The sequence below is a fragment of the Cyprinodon variegatus genome, unplaced genomic scaffold, assembly GCF_000732505.1.
Source record: "Cyprinodon variegatus isolate N-32 unplaced genomic scaffold, C_variegatus-1.0 Scaffold184, whole genome shotgun sequence".
In the NCBI taxonomy this organism is placed as follows: Eukaryota; Metazoa; Chordata; class Actinopteri; order Cyprinodontiformes; family Cyprinodontidae; genus Cyprinodon; species Cyprinodon variegatus.
In genome coordinates this window covers 1,122,232-1,141,517 of record NW_015150637.1, presented here as the reverse complement: position 1 = coordinate 1,141,517, position 19,286 = coordinate 1,122,232, and the positions used below count along the sequence as shown (strand labels likewise).

Genomic DNA, 19,286 nt, shown 5'->3' with positions numbered 1-19,286 from the left:
ATATATATATATATATATATATATATATATATATATATATACATATACATCAAGCTATTTTTGTAACACTTAGGTTTAGCCTTGTAAGGGTTAGTTTTAGGGTTATTTTCAAGGTTAGGGCACAGAAAGGGTTAAAAATGAATAAAAATCAATGGAAGTCAATGTGAGACACTACATATATCCAAACGAGAGGTTGTGGGTGTGCTCTGAGGTATCTATGTCTATCTTTAACGTTATAGAGGGAAAAGAGGCATTGGGTGCATTTTATTTTATGTACCCACTGGGTTACCCTCAGCTATCCATCCTAATTTTTTGGGTCCCTTTTTCGGTACTGCTGTAAAATTTCAACCAATAAATCAACCAATAAACGATTTTTATGATTGTTTTTTTAACCTCATCCATGATATGCGCTGCTGATTTTTTTTTGGGGGGGATCCTTGAAGCTGATATTTCTTTCTCTTCCTCAATTTATGAGGTAGAGATGATGCAATGAAAACAATTGTTACGCAATGCATTAATAATCCGGTGATGAGCAAGTATTGACCGACACAAGAAATAAAAACGTAAATAATCAGCCAGAAATACGGTCTGGCTGATAAGTCGTTCCATCCCAAAACCACAGCGTTAAAAAAACTGCTGACAATCTTCCTCCTTTTGGTCTGGGTGGGCCCCTATTACATTCATAGGACCCTTGTTTGGCCATGTTCTTTCAGAGCCTCCCCTCCATCCAGCTTGCATATTACTCCATACAATTTACAATAAAGGTCCTGGAATTAAAAGAAAACCAACATTAAATTAATCACTTGTAATAGAGTCTCTATTTTGCCCAGTGAGCCCGATGTTAGGGTTAATTTATAAAGTTGCTCATTAAGGTTTCTATTTGTTTCAACCAAAGCGTAATATAAAATGCTTACGGAGGAAATCTGAGCCAATAATGTGCCAGAAACTAGAATCACCTTCTGAGGATGTGCTGCGCTGAGCAGCTAAAGGTGAAACCGAACCTCATTGTTCTGTGAAATCACATCCTGAAGATGATCTTACAAAATCCAATTCCTCCCTTAGCCTAGATCCTCAGCCTGCTGTTAACTGGGGTGGAGAAGTGGGTTAGCGTTTGGTAGGACAAATCGCTGGCGGGTTGCCAGGGAAAATCAGTGATTTTCCTCTTGCCGCCAGTGGCTGAGTCTGGATGTCTGATTCCCATCCATCCTGGACAGATGCTTCCATGGCCCAGAGATGCACAAAGGAGAGATCCAAGTGTGCAGTTCAACTGCACTAAATCACAGTGTCACTAGTTGACACATACACTCTCAAACCTTCTTTTGGCCCCCTCCCTTTAGCCCCTCTGGGACCCTTTGTTCAGGCTGCAATGATATTTTCATGCTCTCTGACTATTTTTATGGTCCCTCATTATGTGAGCCAAACGTTCAGCTGCAGCACCTAAATAACTATGGAGGTGTCATGATGTCTGCAAACAAAAGAATGAGTGATTGGTTCTACAGGAGTCGGGCCGCAGTGGATCAGTCGACGTTGTCAGGTGTCTTAGACTGTCCTCAAAGCAGCCATCTACATTCCTTCCCTCCCTGTGTCCCACCAGCTGAGCCACACTCACACACTCATGCACATGGGGACAGGGTGAAATTAAAACTTCTGGGTTGTCTGAGGAGAAACTTTTATGATTGGACATCAGTGGAGGCAGAAATTCAAATCGAGAGCCAATCAGATTGGACGTCTCTTTGCTCCCCCCACCACCACCTTATTAGGCTGCCTCCCATGTCGCTCAGATTTCCTGTCTGCTGAGTAGCACCCCGCAAAGAATGTCATCAGCAATGAATTGGTTTCATTGACCATATAAGGCCTGATACTGTATAACAAACCTCCCCTCTGGACTTCATGAAGCAAGGGAAAAAAATCCCCCCAAAAATTCCTATTTAGGCCTTACTTTATTTACTTTAATTGTTGTTTTTTACATCTAACTTTAGACTTTTAGATTAGAACAAATCTTTATTCTTTAGAAAAGTAATTATCCAGAAAAATCAAATAATCATAATAAGCTTTGAAATAAACATTTATCCAAAGCTGTAATAAAAGCTAAATTATGATACTTTAGGAAGGCCTTCATATAGCTATGATTTATACATTTTAAGGCTAATTTCAGGACTAAAATGTTATTTTTGTTTTAACTTTAACATTACTCAGAGAGGTTTTAAAGTTGCAAACCAGATGCACAGCTTTCTAAAGTAGAATTGCTATTATAGAAAATTTAAATCCATACTTTTAATTTCTTTAATTTGAAATAAAAAAGAGAAACTAGGCCTAAATCTTTTGAAACGTTTGTTATTTTATTTTACATTCCAGAACTTGTCTGTGTAAAAAAAAAAAACATTTAAATAACAAGCATCATTTTTTGTTTAAAAATAGCTTTTCTAAATAAATGTGTTAGCAAAATAATTAAATTAGATTGATGTATCTTTAAAAAAAAAAAATACCTTAGAAAGTGTAATAAAAGTTGAATATATCATTTTTTCATATTGTAACACTTCTGGGTATTGTTAATAAGAAAAAAATAGGTTAGGTCTTTAAAAGTTTAAGAGTTCTTTAAATATTTAGCAAATTTGGTAAAAATTTCAAATTACATTTTGCAAAAAAAATTTGAATAATAAAGAGTTAAAATCTGCATTACTGATGGAAAAAGAAAAACTTTAATACTAATAAATGAACTCTGCATTAAAGTTATCATTTTCCCTTTACCTTCAAATTGAACTATGCAAATATCAGAGGTGTGGGAGACGCAGCGCCGGCCTGCATGCACTGATCCTCTTCCCAGAAATATAATTTAGCTAAATTCCAAACAGGTTAAACCTTCTCTTCCTGGAATATTCTGGACAAATCTGTGTCACTGGAGTGAAAAGAGGCCTTTGTTGTTCTGTCAGGAGCGATGGGGCAGCAGCGATCGGAAAAGTCCTGGATGTCTGAGTCACAGAAAATGACCAGAAATTACTGCTTTGTCTCAGATATTTCCAATTAAAGAAATGATAAGGCATTAAACCTGAAGATGATTAATTGCAGAAAACAAATTAGTGTTACTTCAGGCTATAAAACATGTTGAGAAATATTTTTTCCTGACTTATTTAGAGTCATACAGGTGAATCAGAGCATTGAAATGCAAAATTTAATTTATCTGCAGATGCTGGAGGGTTCTCTCCTTACTGCAGCAAGCAGTTCTACTTTAAAATTCCCTTTAAAAATAAATATTTATACTTAATAAAATTATCTAATGTAAAAATAGTTGTTTTTTTGCAGCTTTTAAGCCCCTCTCTGCAGCAAACACTCTTATTTATCAGGTTTAGCTTTTGCATGTTTTCTATAAAAATCAAGAAAAATGTTCATGTGTTTAAAAATAAATATTTATTTGCTTTTATCAAGAAGATTTTTGTTTCTCACATAAAATAAAAAAAACTTTAGAAACAAAGAGGTTCAGATTTGTTTTGATTGAAAATCTAATTTAGTCACATTTAAAGTTCTAAATAATCTTTACTGATACATAACTTTTTTTTTAGGATTTTATTTCTTTTTTTCTTGTTGCTAAGAAATTGTTTAAAGTCATTTGTTGCTAAATTTGTTTACAGGAGGAGCAAGAATCTCCTGACTTTGCTGCTTTTCTTTAACACATAGTTTTACTGGAAGGAGCAAGTTTTCTTTCACACTTCATTTAATTGTAATAACAGGAAACTTTCAGCCAGAATTCAAATATAAAACTAAATGCTGTGAACTCCTGATATCTAGACATGATGGGAAAACTCTGAAAAGCTCTTTTTTGGTCACTTTTAATCAAAAAACAAAACTTTTTTCAGACTGAAAAAAATTATTTTGACCATTTTGCAAACATGAAATAAAAAGCAAGCCTTCAAATTTGTTCACAAGCCTCTTTGTCATAAATCTAATCGCTGCTCTGCAACATAAATTAAACTATTGCTCTTGTTTTGCTTTCAGAAACATTTCTGTTTTATTTTAGTTTAATTTTAGTGATATATTAGAGAGAGAATGGGCTCTAAAACTTATTTCTTTGAGAAGAAATGCACTTTATCTGACGATAATAAATCACAGTTTTGTTGGAAGAGTTACGAATATTTGATTCCAACTTTCTGAACCACAGTTTTAAAAAACAAACCATTAAAACAAATTGTAAGTTAAAGTGTTTGTTAATGAGGCTGAATAAATACAGCCGCTCCAAACTAATAAATAAGAAATTATTTTAAAGCGGATAATTTGTTTCATGAAGTGTAAATAATGATTATATTTTAAGAAATGATGATAAACAATTTATCTTTTGTTTCCTAAAGTCGGTCTAATGCAGATGTGATTATAGGTCATGATTTTAAATAAAAAGCAGGAATTTTTAAGTGTCCCCTGAAGAAAAAGTTTTCCATTCATTTTTAAGAACAAGAAAAATGAAATAATTCTCTGTTTAATTTATATTTTGTTTTGTTTGCTTGTTTTTTATTTCAGGATTTTGCATCTAGGGTGAAAGTTGCCATCCAGAAGCTTATCCAGAAGGTCGGGTTTTTGGGGATTTTAGCTTGTGCCTCTGTGAGTCAAATTGACCTGCTTTCAAATATCTTGCTCTAAAAAGTCTATTTAATGCAATTACAGACCTTCTGTTTTAGTCAGTGGGGTGCAGAAAGGAAGCAAAGCTACTAAAATAAAGACACAGAACCCTTTCATATTATATAGTCTTTTGTTTCTTGTGCAGAATTAAGTCTAAAAAGATCCTATATTTCCCTCCTTAGATTCCGAATCCATTGTTTGACCTGGCCGGATTAACATGTGGACATTTTCTGGTCCCCTTCTGGACTTTTTTTGGGGCAACACTGATCGGGAAGGCGGTAATCAAAATGCACATTCAGGTGAGCTTCTTTATATTCACACTGAAATGCTCTGGATTCGTCCCTCTGCTCCATAAATCTTGTGAAAGAACAGCCTGGCATGTCTGCTTTTAGATGTATTTCCTGTTCTCTGGCCAGTTCTAATTTAAATTTAACTATATATCCTCCATGCAACTGTAACGGACAGCTGGGTTATGCAATGACTCACTGTCAGGCTCAGCGTCGCAGCACTAGCAGCTGCTCACAGGGAGGCCATTTTGTCCACAGAGGCAGGGGAGTCAACCATTTTGTGACTGCAGCAGTAGCCCCTGTGTGCTGCACAGCAGACTGAGAAAGTTTCCTAAAGCCTGACTAAGAAAGTACAGTAGGGAAATTTGGCCTTACTGATGTTTCATCTAATCCTGGAAAATCCTCAATTTGCGTCCAGGAATTTGCACTATGTCCGTGATTAGCGTCAGGAGCTTAGCGTTTTGTTTTCTAAGCAGAGTTGGGGAATGTGCTGGTGGTGGGGTGTTTGGAGCGCAGCTTTGTCCCGAACCGCGTCGTATTTAGGAGAGATGTGCAAATTTGCAGTGAGCACACGTTACAGCAGATCAACATTGTCTGCAGGAGGTGATGGAGACAGAGAAGGAGAGAGGGACAGATGGGGTGAGGGGAAGGCGGGGGAGCGGTTGCATGTGGGGCAGGCACAATCACACATACAGGACCAGATTACACCCAGGGGTCCCTGGGGGCCCCCCACTGGTAGAGGTGTGTCCTTCTCTGTCTCTTTTAGAAAGAAAAGACTTCTCCCGGCTCCCCGGCATGCCTGGGGGCCCCAGTCTGTCTTGTAGCTGCTTGGTCTAATTTACTTCAAACTCAACTTTTGCCTCCAATGAAAAATGTCCAGTAATTTACATTGTGAGCAGAAAACAAAGGAAACCTACAGCAGAGCAGGTGAAGCTTTCACTAATGGTCCAGGAAAGAACAAAGGGGGATTTTCAGGCCTATTGTGTGTGTTTGATCTTTGTACCTGTGCTTCAGGTGTGTCCTCACCCATCTCCAAGGACTGAGTTTTTCCTTTTTGTTTTTTTTTTTATTCACTGCTGCTTGTGTCTTTTGTTGCTCTGAATGCATGCTGCTGAATAGTTAACGTCACCGGCTTTGTGACGCAGCGGGTCACTTGAGGATCCCTGGTGATGTCAGTGAGGTGCAGACTTTGGACCCTTGGGATAGGTGACTCTTTTTTCCTGAGAACAGGAACTGAGGTGTGGCACAGGAGTGCAGCAAAGGAGAGGGCAAAGATGCAACACTTTCACTCTTACTTCTTGATGTAAATGCATTCGTGGTCAGAGCTGCTGAAACATGTTGAGGAGGGAATTGAGATGATTTTACCTGCTTAGATGGTGTGTGTTTGAATCTGAGGGTGCTTCATGAGTCCTTTGTTGACATGAGCTGTTATCAGAATTTAGCGAGTCAAGACAATGTCATCAGGTTTCCGAGCAGACCAGTTCTGGGGATCTTAGTCAGCTTTCCTGCCATCCTGCTCGTCTCTTCCTCCTTCCTTTTGTCTTAGATGATGGATGATGCGTCAGTGTTTGCTGGAGCTGCTGGTGCATCGAGAGAAAAGCTCCTTTAATGAAGCACATTATTGCTCTTCTGTGTCTCTCCATCTCTTTAATGCAAACAAAAGTTATTTTTCAAAAAAAAAGTGTTTTACTGTTAGAAAAAAATCCTCAATTTTTGTAAAAAAAAAAAAAAAAAAAACTAGGAGCATTCTCTACAGATTAAATAACCAAACTGCCCTTATAATTTTAGAAGTAGAACAGATGGTAAACAATAGGTTCATGTTTTTCTTCCTCATCTTCCTCATCACAGCTTTAAAAGCTCAGCTGCATCAGTAACCTGGGTCTAACTTTGACCTTGAAATTATCATCACCTTCATAATTTTCCTGGTTTATCCTCAATCTTTAAAACAAACAACAAATAAAACATGTTTCTGAATTATACACAAAATATTACAGAGATACTAAAAAAAACTGAAGTTTTAGTGATACCCATATAAGATTTAATAAACAGTGGACTGAACATCTTATGGAGGTATTCGCACATCTCTGAAAGAACTGTTAGGCTTAAATAAATGTTAATATTGTCAGAGAGCCCGACTGATAATAATATGACAATGAATCCCTATGATTTTATTGTTGTAAATGCGTTGTGGTTAGCCACGCACAGAGGCTTTAACAGATACACAAAGAGGTGGACGAATATACGACAATACATGGATGACCTGGATTGCATGTTACATTAGCTGAGAGCCAAGACTGTAACAAAAGAAGTGATCAAAGCGTCCTGTCACATGAAATTAAAATTGCCGCCCGGGAAAACTGGTGCCGGGTGCCGTCTAAGCGTGGTCGTTGGTCCTCAGCCTGCTGAGCGGGACATGGCTACTTTATTTCTATTTATTTAGCTTCATCTTACTTTATTATTACTTTTCTTACATCTTAAATTAGTTTTTTTATTGTTCTTGGGAGTTAATTACAATTACGGTTAAAACTTCCCTGTTTTGGCCAATAAACAGATAAAGTCTCTAAAAATGATGGCAGCTGAAAAAATTAAAATTGTCTCTGCTGTAAATATGACAAGAAGGATCCATATTTATATCATTTTCACAAAAAATGTAATGAAAAAAATCTTATCTGAAAAGACCAGTCATACTATTCTGTTTTATGATTTCTTGTTCTCTCTCCAGTCAATTTTTAGGATGAGATTTTATTGTTTTCCTGACTACCTGTTAAAGTAACGTATTGATACCAGTCCACAATTTCACAGATGATGGAAGGAGTTAGTAAAAAATAGGTGAACAAGCTCTGCTGTTTGTTTTTTTTTAATTTAGGGCTTCGTACTGAATGATTTTCCTCTTCCAAACTATGCATTTCAGTTATTAGACCTACATGTAGAAATGTGTGCATCTTATAAAACATGTATTGACCTATTTTCTGCAAATGTTTTTAGAAAGAAGAGAAAGAAATTAACAATCATTGTTTTTTTTAATGGTAAAACCTAAATAGGCCCAGAGCTCGAGTATTCTTCAGAATTAGGTCAGTTTTTGTGTGCATGTTCTAGACCCCCCCCCACCTACCCCACCACCCACCCAACACGACACAGAGCCTGTTTGAGCCGGCATGGCCACACCAGTCACCAGTTGCATGTTCCCCCCATGTTACCAGTGACTAAGCAGTAAATCAAGCTGGGCAGGAACTGAATCCAGACCCCCCCCCAGTGACACATCACCTATGATCCCCCCCCATCACGCTGAAAGCCTCTTTGACATGCTGACCCACTCATGTGTCACAAAGTCCAGGCCTTTTTTGTTTTTTCTTGTTTTTTCAACCCCTCTTGACCAAATTTCTCGTCCTTCATTCCTGCTTTCACCAAAACCACTTAGAAGGCATGGGTTTGGGCATGATGATGTGTCTGATGGTGGTGGTTGAGGAGTGTGGGTGTTGGGGGGGGGATGTACTGGTCAAACTGATGATGCATACACGGCGCCTTGTTCAACAGGCTCAGCGCCGACCTTATGGCTCAGTAACTGACTCTCTGCTTCTCTGTGTGCCTCTTTGTCATACAGAAACTGTTTGTGATCATCACCTTCAGCAAGCACATTGTGGAGCAGATGGTCTCCTTCATTGGGTGAGTATGTGTGATCCTATGCGTGTGTTGGGGGGGGGGGTTGTCTTTGCAGTCAGAAAGCATCATAACTATTACCAGTCTTTACCTGGACTGTTCAGCTGTTCAGCTCGCCTCTGGTTGGCTTTGGGACATTTAGTTAGTCAGCTGGTTTCTTTTCCTCCTCTTGGTCATTTGCAGTCAGAAATTATTCAAAGTTGACTTAGCGATAGAGGGAGATTGCATGAAACTTTATCCTGCTTAAAAGACTTCCCTGAGATTGTGAAAAAGAAGTTTTGTCACATTTGAATTCCCCTTTTAGAGGATGATTAATAGCTTGAATTTTTCCATTGGATGTTCTGGCTCCGTCCCAGGACAGGAAGGCCCTTCGTCTGTCACCAAAAACACTCCTCCTTATCTCTAAAAGCATGCTGCTTTTGTGCACCAGAAACATTCCCTTCTTGTAAGTCACACTAATCATTGCATGAGGTGTAGAGAGCATCAAGCATCCAAGTGAGAGGTGTCATTTTAAAGCAGCACTAAAGGGAAAATTTTGTTGTTGTTTTTTTTGCTGTAGAAAGGAAAAGAGACTCTGTTTTCTATTGCTTATAATGGGAGGGTTTGTCTTAGTGGTTTTATAGAAAAATTAATAAATTAAACATAACTTTTGGTATCCTCTGCACTAAATGTACCAGGGGGGCTTTTTTTTTTTTTTTATAAGGGTACAGAATAAAAAAAAAGGGCAATAGTTCTTCATTTCAACCTGGAGAGACTCACACAGAGAAAAGCTGCAATTAGAAAAGTTTTATTCCATTCAATGTATTTATTTATACAGTTAATAGATTCAGATTGGTAAATTTTTCTATCTGACGGAAACAGGCTGATTGAATGGATTCATTGACTCTTGGCAATCCCTGACACTGGTCATGCATGCAGCAACAGTGGGGAGGAAAACTCAGGAAGAAGCCTCCAGCAGAAACAGTCTCAGTGTGAGCTGCCATCTGCCGGGACCGACTGGGGTTCAAGGAGACAGAAGCAGAGATACGGATATTGACCTAAATAAAACCAGATCTTAGGCAGATGAGTAACCTAGGAAAAGAATTAGAGTAGTCACTGGTAGTACCGAGAATAGATTGAGAAGGAAGGAGTGGAATCATAGTAAAAATAAAACTGTAAAGGTTAAAAAAATTCAGTGCATCCAAATTTCTGTGCCTGCGCCTGTATTCATAAAAAATATATATATTTTGTATTATGTTTTCAGTACTAGAGGCATGACAAATGCTGGAACCAGTTCCACAGGGGCCCCTGTTGGCCCCTCTCTAGAACCGCCCATGGATCCCTGTGTTCTTTCAGAGATTATTAGACCTATTTTAGCTGTTTTGACTTTGTTGAATTTTGCCTTAATGAACCACAGAAAAAATATACAATTCAGGATGTTTTATCACAGTTTTTCCTTTTTTAAAAATATTTTAGTACAAAAATCTCCACAAATGAACGTAACCAAATTAAAGAGATATATCATCATGATTAAAGAGCGCTTACGTTTTAGAGCTTTTTCCCAATTCTTCATCATTCTTTAAACAACTCTTACAATTACACTTCTTATAGTAAACAACTCGTAGTTAAGATTTAAAATTTAAAATGTTTTACTCTAAATTTAGCGGAGAACAGGTACAGTTACAGCTCTGTGGCTCATGTCAACCTTGTTCTCAAAAGAATGGAAACTTGCCAAGAAAAACGTTTCCTCATCGTTTTTAAGCATTTGAACTATTAGCACACCATGTGGATCCTATATGTGTTATCATTTGCATCTCTTCTTCAACTAATTTGACTGCTCAGGGATATTATGCACAACATTAGAATTTGTACCATAAGCATTATAGTATGGGTAGGAAAAACTATTTAATTTATAGAGAAGTATATACATCTGTTATATTTAACAAGCTTTTTTATAAATTATAAAGATTAATCCTAAAACAACCATCATGGCTCTGAAGGGACCTTATTTCTTCTTGGAGTCTGTGTGAAGCACAGTTATGCTGTGAGGAATTATTCTGGGGCTGCCTTGGTTTGCAGTGCTTTACACTGGATGATGTGAGGAGTTGGTGTAAGTAAATCCAGCTGTTTAGACATTAATCTCTCTGTGAATCTGAATCTGGCTTATTTGCTGTCAAAGAGGGGTTGGATGTAAGGACAAATTGTACGACTAATATTTGGTCTTTTAAATTTAAGGTTTGCTCTTTTCTTTTTGTATTATCTTTATGATATTTATGTAAAGTGTGCTATGAATAATATTCAGATTTAAAATTATGGTTCTGATTTTATCTATCATTATTATTATCATGTTTACCTCTGATTCATTCTTAGAACTTTACCTCTATTTTACATCCACTCTCAAACTACCAGAAGGACTTGTAATTTTCTGATTTTAATGGGGCGGATTAAACCGTTTTGCATGTCTTTCCCTTTCTGAATGTGCAAACATAACCAGTTGTTATACTTGCCTTTTTTTTTTCTCGCTCTAACCAATTTAACACTCCTTATTTGGATTTTTTAAGCTCAAACCAAAATGTCAGCAAATAGCAATTGTGTCTCTTTTGAAAAGCACATCTTGCAGTCAGCTGAACAATAACAAGATGGCTGTTTGGATCTGCTGGACTAGATAGTCCAACAATGGCTGTGTCCTAAAGATTGCCCTATATAGTGGTTATGCCATTTTATATGAGTGTCCGAATTTTGGGTGGATGAAAAAGTTTTATTCTCACAATGCACGTTGAAAAGTAGCAGCAACCATGGTCACTAGACCATATATCCCAGAAAGCTTTGCAAGTGCTCACCTTGCAGTGCATCATGGGATTTATTTTGGGGGCAAGAAGAACAAAGATGGCGCAATCCACTCATTTTCTCCTCCAACTGTCTTTATTTTCTTTTTCTGCCTCAAAGCTTGACTTCCTGTTTGTATGGGGATCTAGTCGGATCGGGTTTGTGCTTAGTTCGTCTCCCTCTAGTGGTCTGGAGCACTTCCGTTTTGTGGGGTTAGGGCAGTTTATAGAGTATCTTATTTTGAAAAATCTTTTACCCTGAAAAACATCAACGCTCTCCATTCCTATTCCTTCCTGCAGCAACACTTTACACCAGCTGCACTTCATTGGCGGTTATTTCACCTCACCTCATGACACAGGTCATATTTGCTGTGTCCATCGAAACCACCCCAAAAAACTTCAAATCTACAGCAAAATTTTTTGCAGCTTGTTTTACAGAATAGAAAGGGGCACTGCCTTCATTCATGATCCTGAGGACATTTTGTGGCTTAGGCTGTTTTTGATGTTTAAGAAATCAGTTAAGAAATAAGATCAACTGATATGAAAATAAAAAAGCTTGAGGTTTTTGTCATGAGACATTTCAGTGATTAAAAATGTGCGGCTCTTTGAACTGCGAGTTTATTTTGGCTCCTGATGCTGAACTGGTCGGCCTCTTCTGTCATAGTTGATTTTGGCCTTTTTTCTTTTATTTAGGAAAAAGAGAAAAATAAAAGAGAAACTTCAAAAAGTATTCATGCAACAATATATTTTTCTTTTTATTATTTCTACTGATGTACTATGGCTTCATATGGGTTTTACGCTTTTTGAGTTTCTAGCTGTTAGCCCTATGCAGCTCTCCTGCAAACCTGATTCAACATGACAGCTTTTTTCACAGAGCTTTGCTTAAAAAACTGGAAATAAAACATTTATTTGAGTGTTTTTCCTAATACTCATGCAGGTGCTTGCAAAATACCTACGCTAAAGTTGTTATACTGAATTATACCAATAACATCATTCATTTAAAGGATTATAAATGTGCTTTTTTTTTTTTTTTTTTTTTTTGGGATATCGTTTAAAGCGAGTTGATATAATAGATTATATTACAGTTGCTGGCTTCACTTCCCAAAAACAGGGAGCTGAGTGTTCAAGGCGTTGAATCAGATTTAGTGTTGGGTGTGTTAGCAGATGGACACCATTTAGGTCCTGGTAGAGATGAAAACTACCCTGGACACACCTGCTGCTGGTGGGAGTGCCGCTTATTACACACAAATAGTCACTCAGATCCACATACTTTATCTTTACCGTCTCTCCTACTCACACACGCTTAGTCTTATTCTCAATTTCGCAATGTTGAAATCAAACAAGAGGATTGCATCAGCTTGCATTTCTTTTTTACTATTTCGCCACTTTGTGTTTCTGCACATTTTTAAAGACTTCAGTTGGAATAAAAACGGTATATATGTATATATATATATATATATATATATATATACATGTATGATTTAAAATTTAATTTATTTAAGTAGCTGAAATTACTAAATTAAAGCATTATATTGATTAATTGAATACTGATGTTTTCTGGCAAATTTTTTATTTCCAAATTCTCAGCTTAAAGCTTATAAATAAAAAAATAAGTACAAGGTATAACTTTACATCAGATCAATAAAAAGCATTTGAAGAAATGAGGGATGGAAAAAGTCAAACCTTTGTTTTTGTTTTTTTGTTTTTACTTTTGTAAATATTTCTTTTGGATCAGTTCACCTAAAGGTTAGAGGACGATGTATTTGAGAGATCATCTCTATCTGTTCTTGCTCTCTGCAGTCACCGTTCAATGAGCTGAGGTCTCAGATGATTGGTTACTGGCAGGTTTCAGTCTGACTCTTCTCCGTTGGAAGTTTCCCCCTTTTACAACCGTCGTCTTCCTTCCCTGTGAACGTCTTTCCGCGCTCACCTCTAGTTCTCTGTTCAATACTCTCGCTTTCAGTCACATTTCACCTTATGAATGAGTGACAGCTTCACCGCTAGATACCTGTTTGTGCTGGCACACCGCCGCCATAACTGTAAAAGATGCTAGAGGGGAAAAGAAATTACCTTGATGCTCGTGAAAATAATAACACCTGCACTTGTCCCCTGCTCCTTCTGCACATGAAGGATGGTGAATGCATGCAAAGGACGCATGGGACACCTGTACTTTGCATGCTTTATTTCTCTGCAGCTGATAAAAGTGTAAATTCTTGTTTCCTCTTCCCTTCTCACCTTAGCCACAGATGGGTTTAATGTTCAACACTTCATTGTTTCGCAGTTCAAATAAAAGTGGGGATGCTTTAACGGTTCTTCATTGATTGGCTTTGATAAAAAATTAATTAATAAACTGGATTTCTTTGTTTTGAGACACCTTAAAATTATGGAATATTTTTTGTATAAAAAAAAAATTATTAAATATTTTTAGAAATTGATTGATTCTTCCTAAAAAAAAAAAAAAACTTTTTCCATATAAGGACATTATGTTTGTACATTTTCTCTGATATTTGTCGGCCTTAGCTTTAGCCTCTGTTTTTGTTTTGGAGTTTCTGAGGTCGCTGATGGACTTTGGTTCTGGTGATCTCATTCTCACATGACCAGCTGCGCCACTACACCTCAAAAATAAAATTCCTCCTTGTCTCCTTGTCTGTAAGGTGAACTCACTAACGCACACTTACACACACTCACTGAAGACGCAGCTGGCTGTAATCTCTGACAGCGTCAGACTACATCGGCTGAAAAATGATTTAAAAGCTTCTCAGAACAAACTGAGCAGTCTGATCCAGAACAATTATTTTCTGCACAATTTTTTTTTTTATAAAGTAGTTTATCTTGTTTGTCTCTGAGTTGTTTCTTTTACTCAATAAGTCTCTCAGGCTCCTATGTGGGTTTTAGTCTGCATGAGAATTTAGTTAAGCAAAACCTTTAGGGTGATTTCCCTCAGACTGAGCGTTCTCAATAATTTGAATTTTGTTTTTTTTTTAGTCCTTTTTTTTTGGTTTTGGCCAGAAGTGCATCATTTCATACGATTTTTTGTTACCTACAGTAAATATCAACATTAAAGAATACTTTCATTAAATTAATGAAGCTTCTATCCAAAAGTGAAGCAACTTGTACAATAATATTAACATTTTCTTTATGTTTTTTTAGTTTTTAACTGTGAGAATGTATTCAAACTTTATCCTGCTCATTTGATTCAATTTTTTTCTTTTTTACACATCACTTATAAACTTTTTTTTAACAGCCTTATTTCCTTTGATGATTCATTTTGTTTTTTTTATCCAGTTTTAAACTTGAATGATGTCCCTAATTTCGTTCTAATGGAAATTGTTTAACATTTAAAGCAAAAAATAAATGTATTCTACTGACGGACGCCTAAATTATTTTAGGAACTTTGCAATACGCTCGTGTTCATCTAAAACACAGTGACTCAAATGTTTCGCAGCTATGACTGTTTGATTTTCTCTCAGGAAGAGATAATGCAGAAAAAATAAGATACATACCTTGAGAATTACTCAATTAAATAAACCAATCTTTTTTTCTTTTTGTTTTGGAACAGCAAATTCTTAGTTCTTTCTGAATACTTAAGACAGATTTGTGTCTCACAGTCTCGTCTGACATGCAAATCCTTTTGTTAGATATGTGAATGTTTCAGCAGAAGCAGGGGGGATGATAAAGCAAGGTTGACTTTGAACTTGTACAGAGACAAAGTAAAGGCTTCTCTCAAATGCCTTCTGGGCTGATAGCTTAAGGTGATATATGGGGTCGGGATGAGAACTGGTGTCTGATCAGACTTGTTAACATCGCAGGAATAATGCACAGACGTCTTCTCTTCAAAACCAGCTGCGTTTGGTTAAGTTAGTGTTTATTTCTGGACAAACTATGACTAACAAACACTTAAAGTAGATTATAATCCTCTGTGGACAGAAAAACACTTCTGCTGACATTCTAGGATTTTCTGATTAAAATAAATAAAACCTTAATTATTTCATCACTTCAAAGAAATCTGTCTAAGGAGGAATGAAAGGTGCAATTTCTACATTGCATAATTGTGCACACCCTTAAAGTAATACTGCACTAAAGCATCTTTTGGTTTAATTACAGGAGTCATACTGCTTTCATATGGGTCTATCAGCATGCCACATCTTGACTTGGCTATATTTGCTCACACTGTCTTGCAAAAGTCCCTCAGGGCATTTAGATGGTGAGGACATCTCGTGTCCACAGTCTTGTTCAGGTAAACAAACAGAATTTCTATCAGATAAAGTTCTGGATTCTGGTTAATCGTTTCTAAATCTTGAATACTTTTCATTTAGATTTGCAGCCACTGGGAGACTGAAAACGTAATTCCCTCCTAATCTTTCGTTTTCTAACACACCCTCAAAGGTTTTGGATTTAAACTGACTAGTATTATAAACTATAATCTGAAGAAACAATGAGACTCATGTTTGTCAGTGAGCCAACACACAGAAAGGACTCCTTGATCAGAACTGAATAAATGCATTTAGGAAATGCTAAAGGAGATAGAATAACGTCTTGTACTTGTATTTAAAAGGATGAAACTTCAGTGGATATTGATAACAATGGTATAATTGTAAAACTATGAAAATAACTGCAAATAAAAGACATTTTGGACATAGAGGCGTTAACGCAGGCGTTAACGCAGTCACCACCATGTTCAGGGTTCACACAGGCAAATTACAGAGGAGTTACACTTAAATCTGTCCCGTCGGCTGTTTGACCGCCATTGGGGTCCCTGTCCCAGGGTTCTGTCCAGCAAATTTCAGCACTAATGCTAGCTACACTTAAAGTTTTCAAAATTACACAAAAATTAGACAGATTTCCTGACTTTTAATGAACATAACAGCCTTGGAAATTGTTTTCAATCACATTTACCTGCTTATTTACACATTTATATGAAAGATAAGCTGTGAAAATATGAGCCCTACCGTTGCTGCACACTGCAAAAAATCTAAATCTAGATAAGTAATTTTTTTTCTTAAAATAAGTGCATTTGTTCTTGAATTGAAGAGGTAAAAGAGACATTCTGCCAATGAAACAAGACAATTTACACTTAAAATAAGAAAACACAATTGCATTGTCTTATTTCAAGTATATATTATCTAATTATCTTATTTTAAGAGTAAAATTACTCATTCCATTGGCAAACTATCTCATTTACATACTCAAATCAAGGGTGAATACACTTATTTAAGGAATTTTTCACTTATTTCTAGATCGTTTTTGCAGTGCAGGTGGATCAGAGCAACATCTCTGGGTCAATGTCATAGTTTGCATATTAGAGGGAGATGCCTCCAACATGGAGGAAAGATGGAAATAAAAAGGAGTGGGTTTAATTAGCAAAGAGACAATAAAAAAATTAAAACCCCCACACTCCTGGTGAGACATCTGATGCTTTAGGTACGGATGATTCATTGAACAGGTAACTCTGTCTTTGGAGGCATATGTGGAACTGATAAATAAAAAAAATGCTTGTTGGACTGTTTGAAAAAAATAAAATAAAATTGTTTCTAATATTAATTCCTAAAGATTAATTTTTATTAAAGAAAATGCATTATCCACTGTCCTTACAGTCATCAATGACCAGTAACCGTTATTTTATTAATTTGGAGTTAAATGTTGATATAATACTGTCTAAAACCAGAAAATCAATCAAGCTGAAATTGAATTGTATTGAATTGATTCTTTAAGATTTGAATCAATACTCAGCCATTACTACTTGGTATTTTAATTCTACGTAATTATTTTTATAAAATTTCTATCCACCTTGTCAAATAATAAAAAAGAATTTGTTCTTTGTGTTCAGGACATTAACCCCACAGCATGATGCTGCCACTACAACAATCAACAGTGGGGACGGTGTTTCTGTAGGGATGCAGGATGTTTGGTAATTCTGATACTTGGACTAAAAGTTCCACTTTAACTTTTTTATTTTCTAATTAAAAAGAATAACTGAGGTCTTGCTGAAGTTCTTGTGAAGTCGATAACTCCAATTACTCTTCAGAAAGTTGGCAGTGCTTCACCGCTACGCTCCATCTAACACAAGATTTATCTTTTTCTCTCTGCCTTCTTTTCCCTTCTTTAAGTTTAGGTTTTGTCAGCCGACAAGTTGATGATATAAAACAGAAACGACTGCATCCAGTATCTGATGTGGAGCCTTCATGAGTTTCGCTCGACGCCTCGGTTCTCATCAGATCTGGGGCGAGATGATCATGTTTGGACTGAGCTGATCCCTCCTGTTTCTGATGTTTATTATGAGTTTAATCTGAAAAACTCACACGGAGGGAAAAGACAATTAAGAGAAATTTATTTAGACAATTACTTAGTCTTTGGCGCTCAGACCTCGGCAGGACACATAGCTCTGAATTTTGATAGATATGCCTGAAAAGGAGTAAAGAACAGGTCTGTTTCCCCCCCAGGCCTGAAACTGGTTGGTGTAGTGGAGATAGATGAAGTTGGTCAGTCTGTAGACTGCTGGTTAGCCAGACGGTCTGCTGAGCTTTATGGGGAGATCCAGTGGACTGCATGATCTTATACTAGAGCTGCACTCAGGGACCTGGAAGATGGAAGTCCAGCTTGGATAACAGAGGTTGAGAGAACATGTCCATGATGAGCAAGCATAAGGCAAAGGTGGAGAGGAAAAACTCCCCATTGGGAAAACAACCTCTGGCAGAACCAGGCTCAACATGCCGGTCTTCTGCCGGACCGGCTGAAATGAGATGCAGAATGCAGTAAGAGTCCAGGAGGAATTAAACTCTGATGAAGTTTTAGCTACGATGGTGGAGGAGGGGCTGGAGGTGGGTTGAAACGGGGTCATCTGAATGAAGTCACAGTGCAACCACCGCCTGCTCACTAGGTAGCAAACGAGTTGTGGATCGGAGATGAACTTTGGATGCTGATTACCTCTTTTGCACTGGAAAAACGATCTAGAAATAAGTAAAAATGTCTCAAATTAAGTGCATTTACCCTTAATTTGAGAAGGTAAATTAGATGATCTGCCAGTGGAATGAGTTTTTTCCTCTTAAAATAAGATATTTAGATAAAATGCACTTGAAATAGGATAATGCAATTGTGTTTTCTTATTTTAAATGTACATTGTCTTGTTCCATTGGCAAAATGTCTCTTTTACCTCATCAATTCAAGAACAAATGCACTTATTTTAAGAAAAATGACTTATCTAGATTTAGATTTTTTTCAGTGTGGATGTCTGGATCAAAGCTGATTGGCTGTGTGGTAGGCGGATGAAGGCGAGCAATCAGTTTATTCAGCTGAACTTCCTAGGCTCCATAAAAAATGCAGTTATGAAGGTGGTATGATGGTTTTGGTGTTGAGGCGTTTGTAAGTCAAAAAACTGCAGGATTCAGATTTTCTATACTCTGTTGACTCTGGAGGGACTGATTGAGGTTTCTGAGGAGAAACAAAAGTGTTTGACCGATAAACAGTTTCATTGACAAGATGAAACTGTTTATTTTGTCTATAAGCTTCCCTGTAATCCGTCCTCCTGATCAGGTCAGCCCATCTCCACCTTTTGTATAACGCTTAATCAATCTTTAATGGGAGTACCTCTGTCATACTCAGTAAAAGCCATTGACATGCAGAAAGGAAGAATCCAAACCCCTAAAAAGTCAGGAGGGGGGGACCCAGCACGTCTCCATGAGAATGCATCTATTTCCATGTGAGTCTATCTCCAAGGCAGGAGTCCATTACCAGCACAATGGGCTCCCAGGTTGCTGTTCCTGCTGCTGGAGGCTGTCAGCTTTAGGAGCTCACAGCGGGCCACGCTGCTCAGAGGGGGTCAGAGGAAGATCTCAGGTCAGGGGAGGACAACCACTGCCTGTCTGAGCTTTTATAGTAGAGGTGGAACCCGAAGTTATAGAAATATATCTATCTATCTATCTATCTATCTATCTAT

The 19,286-nt window shown here is 37.1% G+C and overlaps 1 protein-coding gene across 1 annotated transcript in view; it reads left to right on the top strand.

Moving 5' to 3' along the window:
• vmp1 (vacuole membrane protein 1) overlaps positions 1-19,286 on the top strand; it is a 105,530-nt gene that overhangs the window by 70,388 nt on the left and 15,856 nt on the right. Inside the window, exons 8-10 of the mRNA XM_015379028.1 lie at positions 4,507-4,587; positions 4,788-4,904; positions 8,494-8,555. Coding sequence (XP_015234514.1) covers positions 4,507-4,587; positions 4,788-4,904; positions 8,494-8,555 — 260 coding nt within the window. The remainder of the gene's footprint in view (positions 1-4,506; positions 4,588-4,787; positions 4,905-8,493; positions 8,556-19,286) is intronic.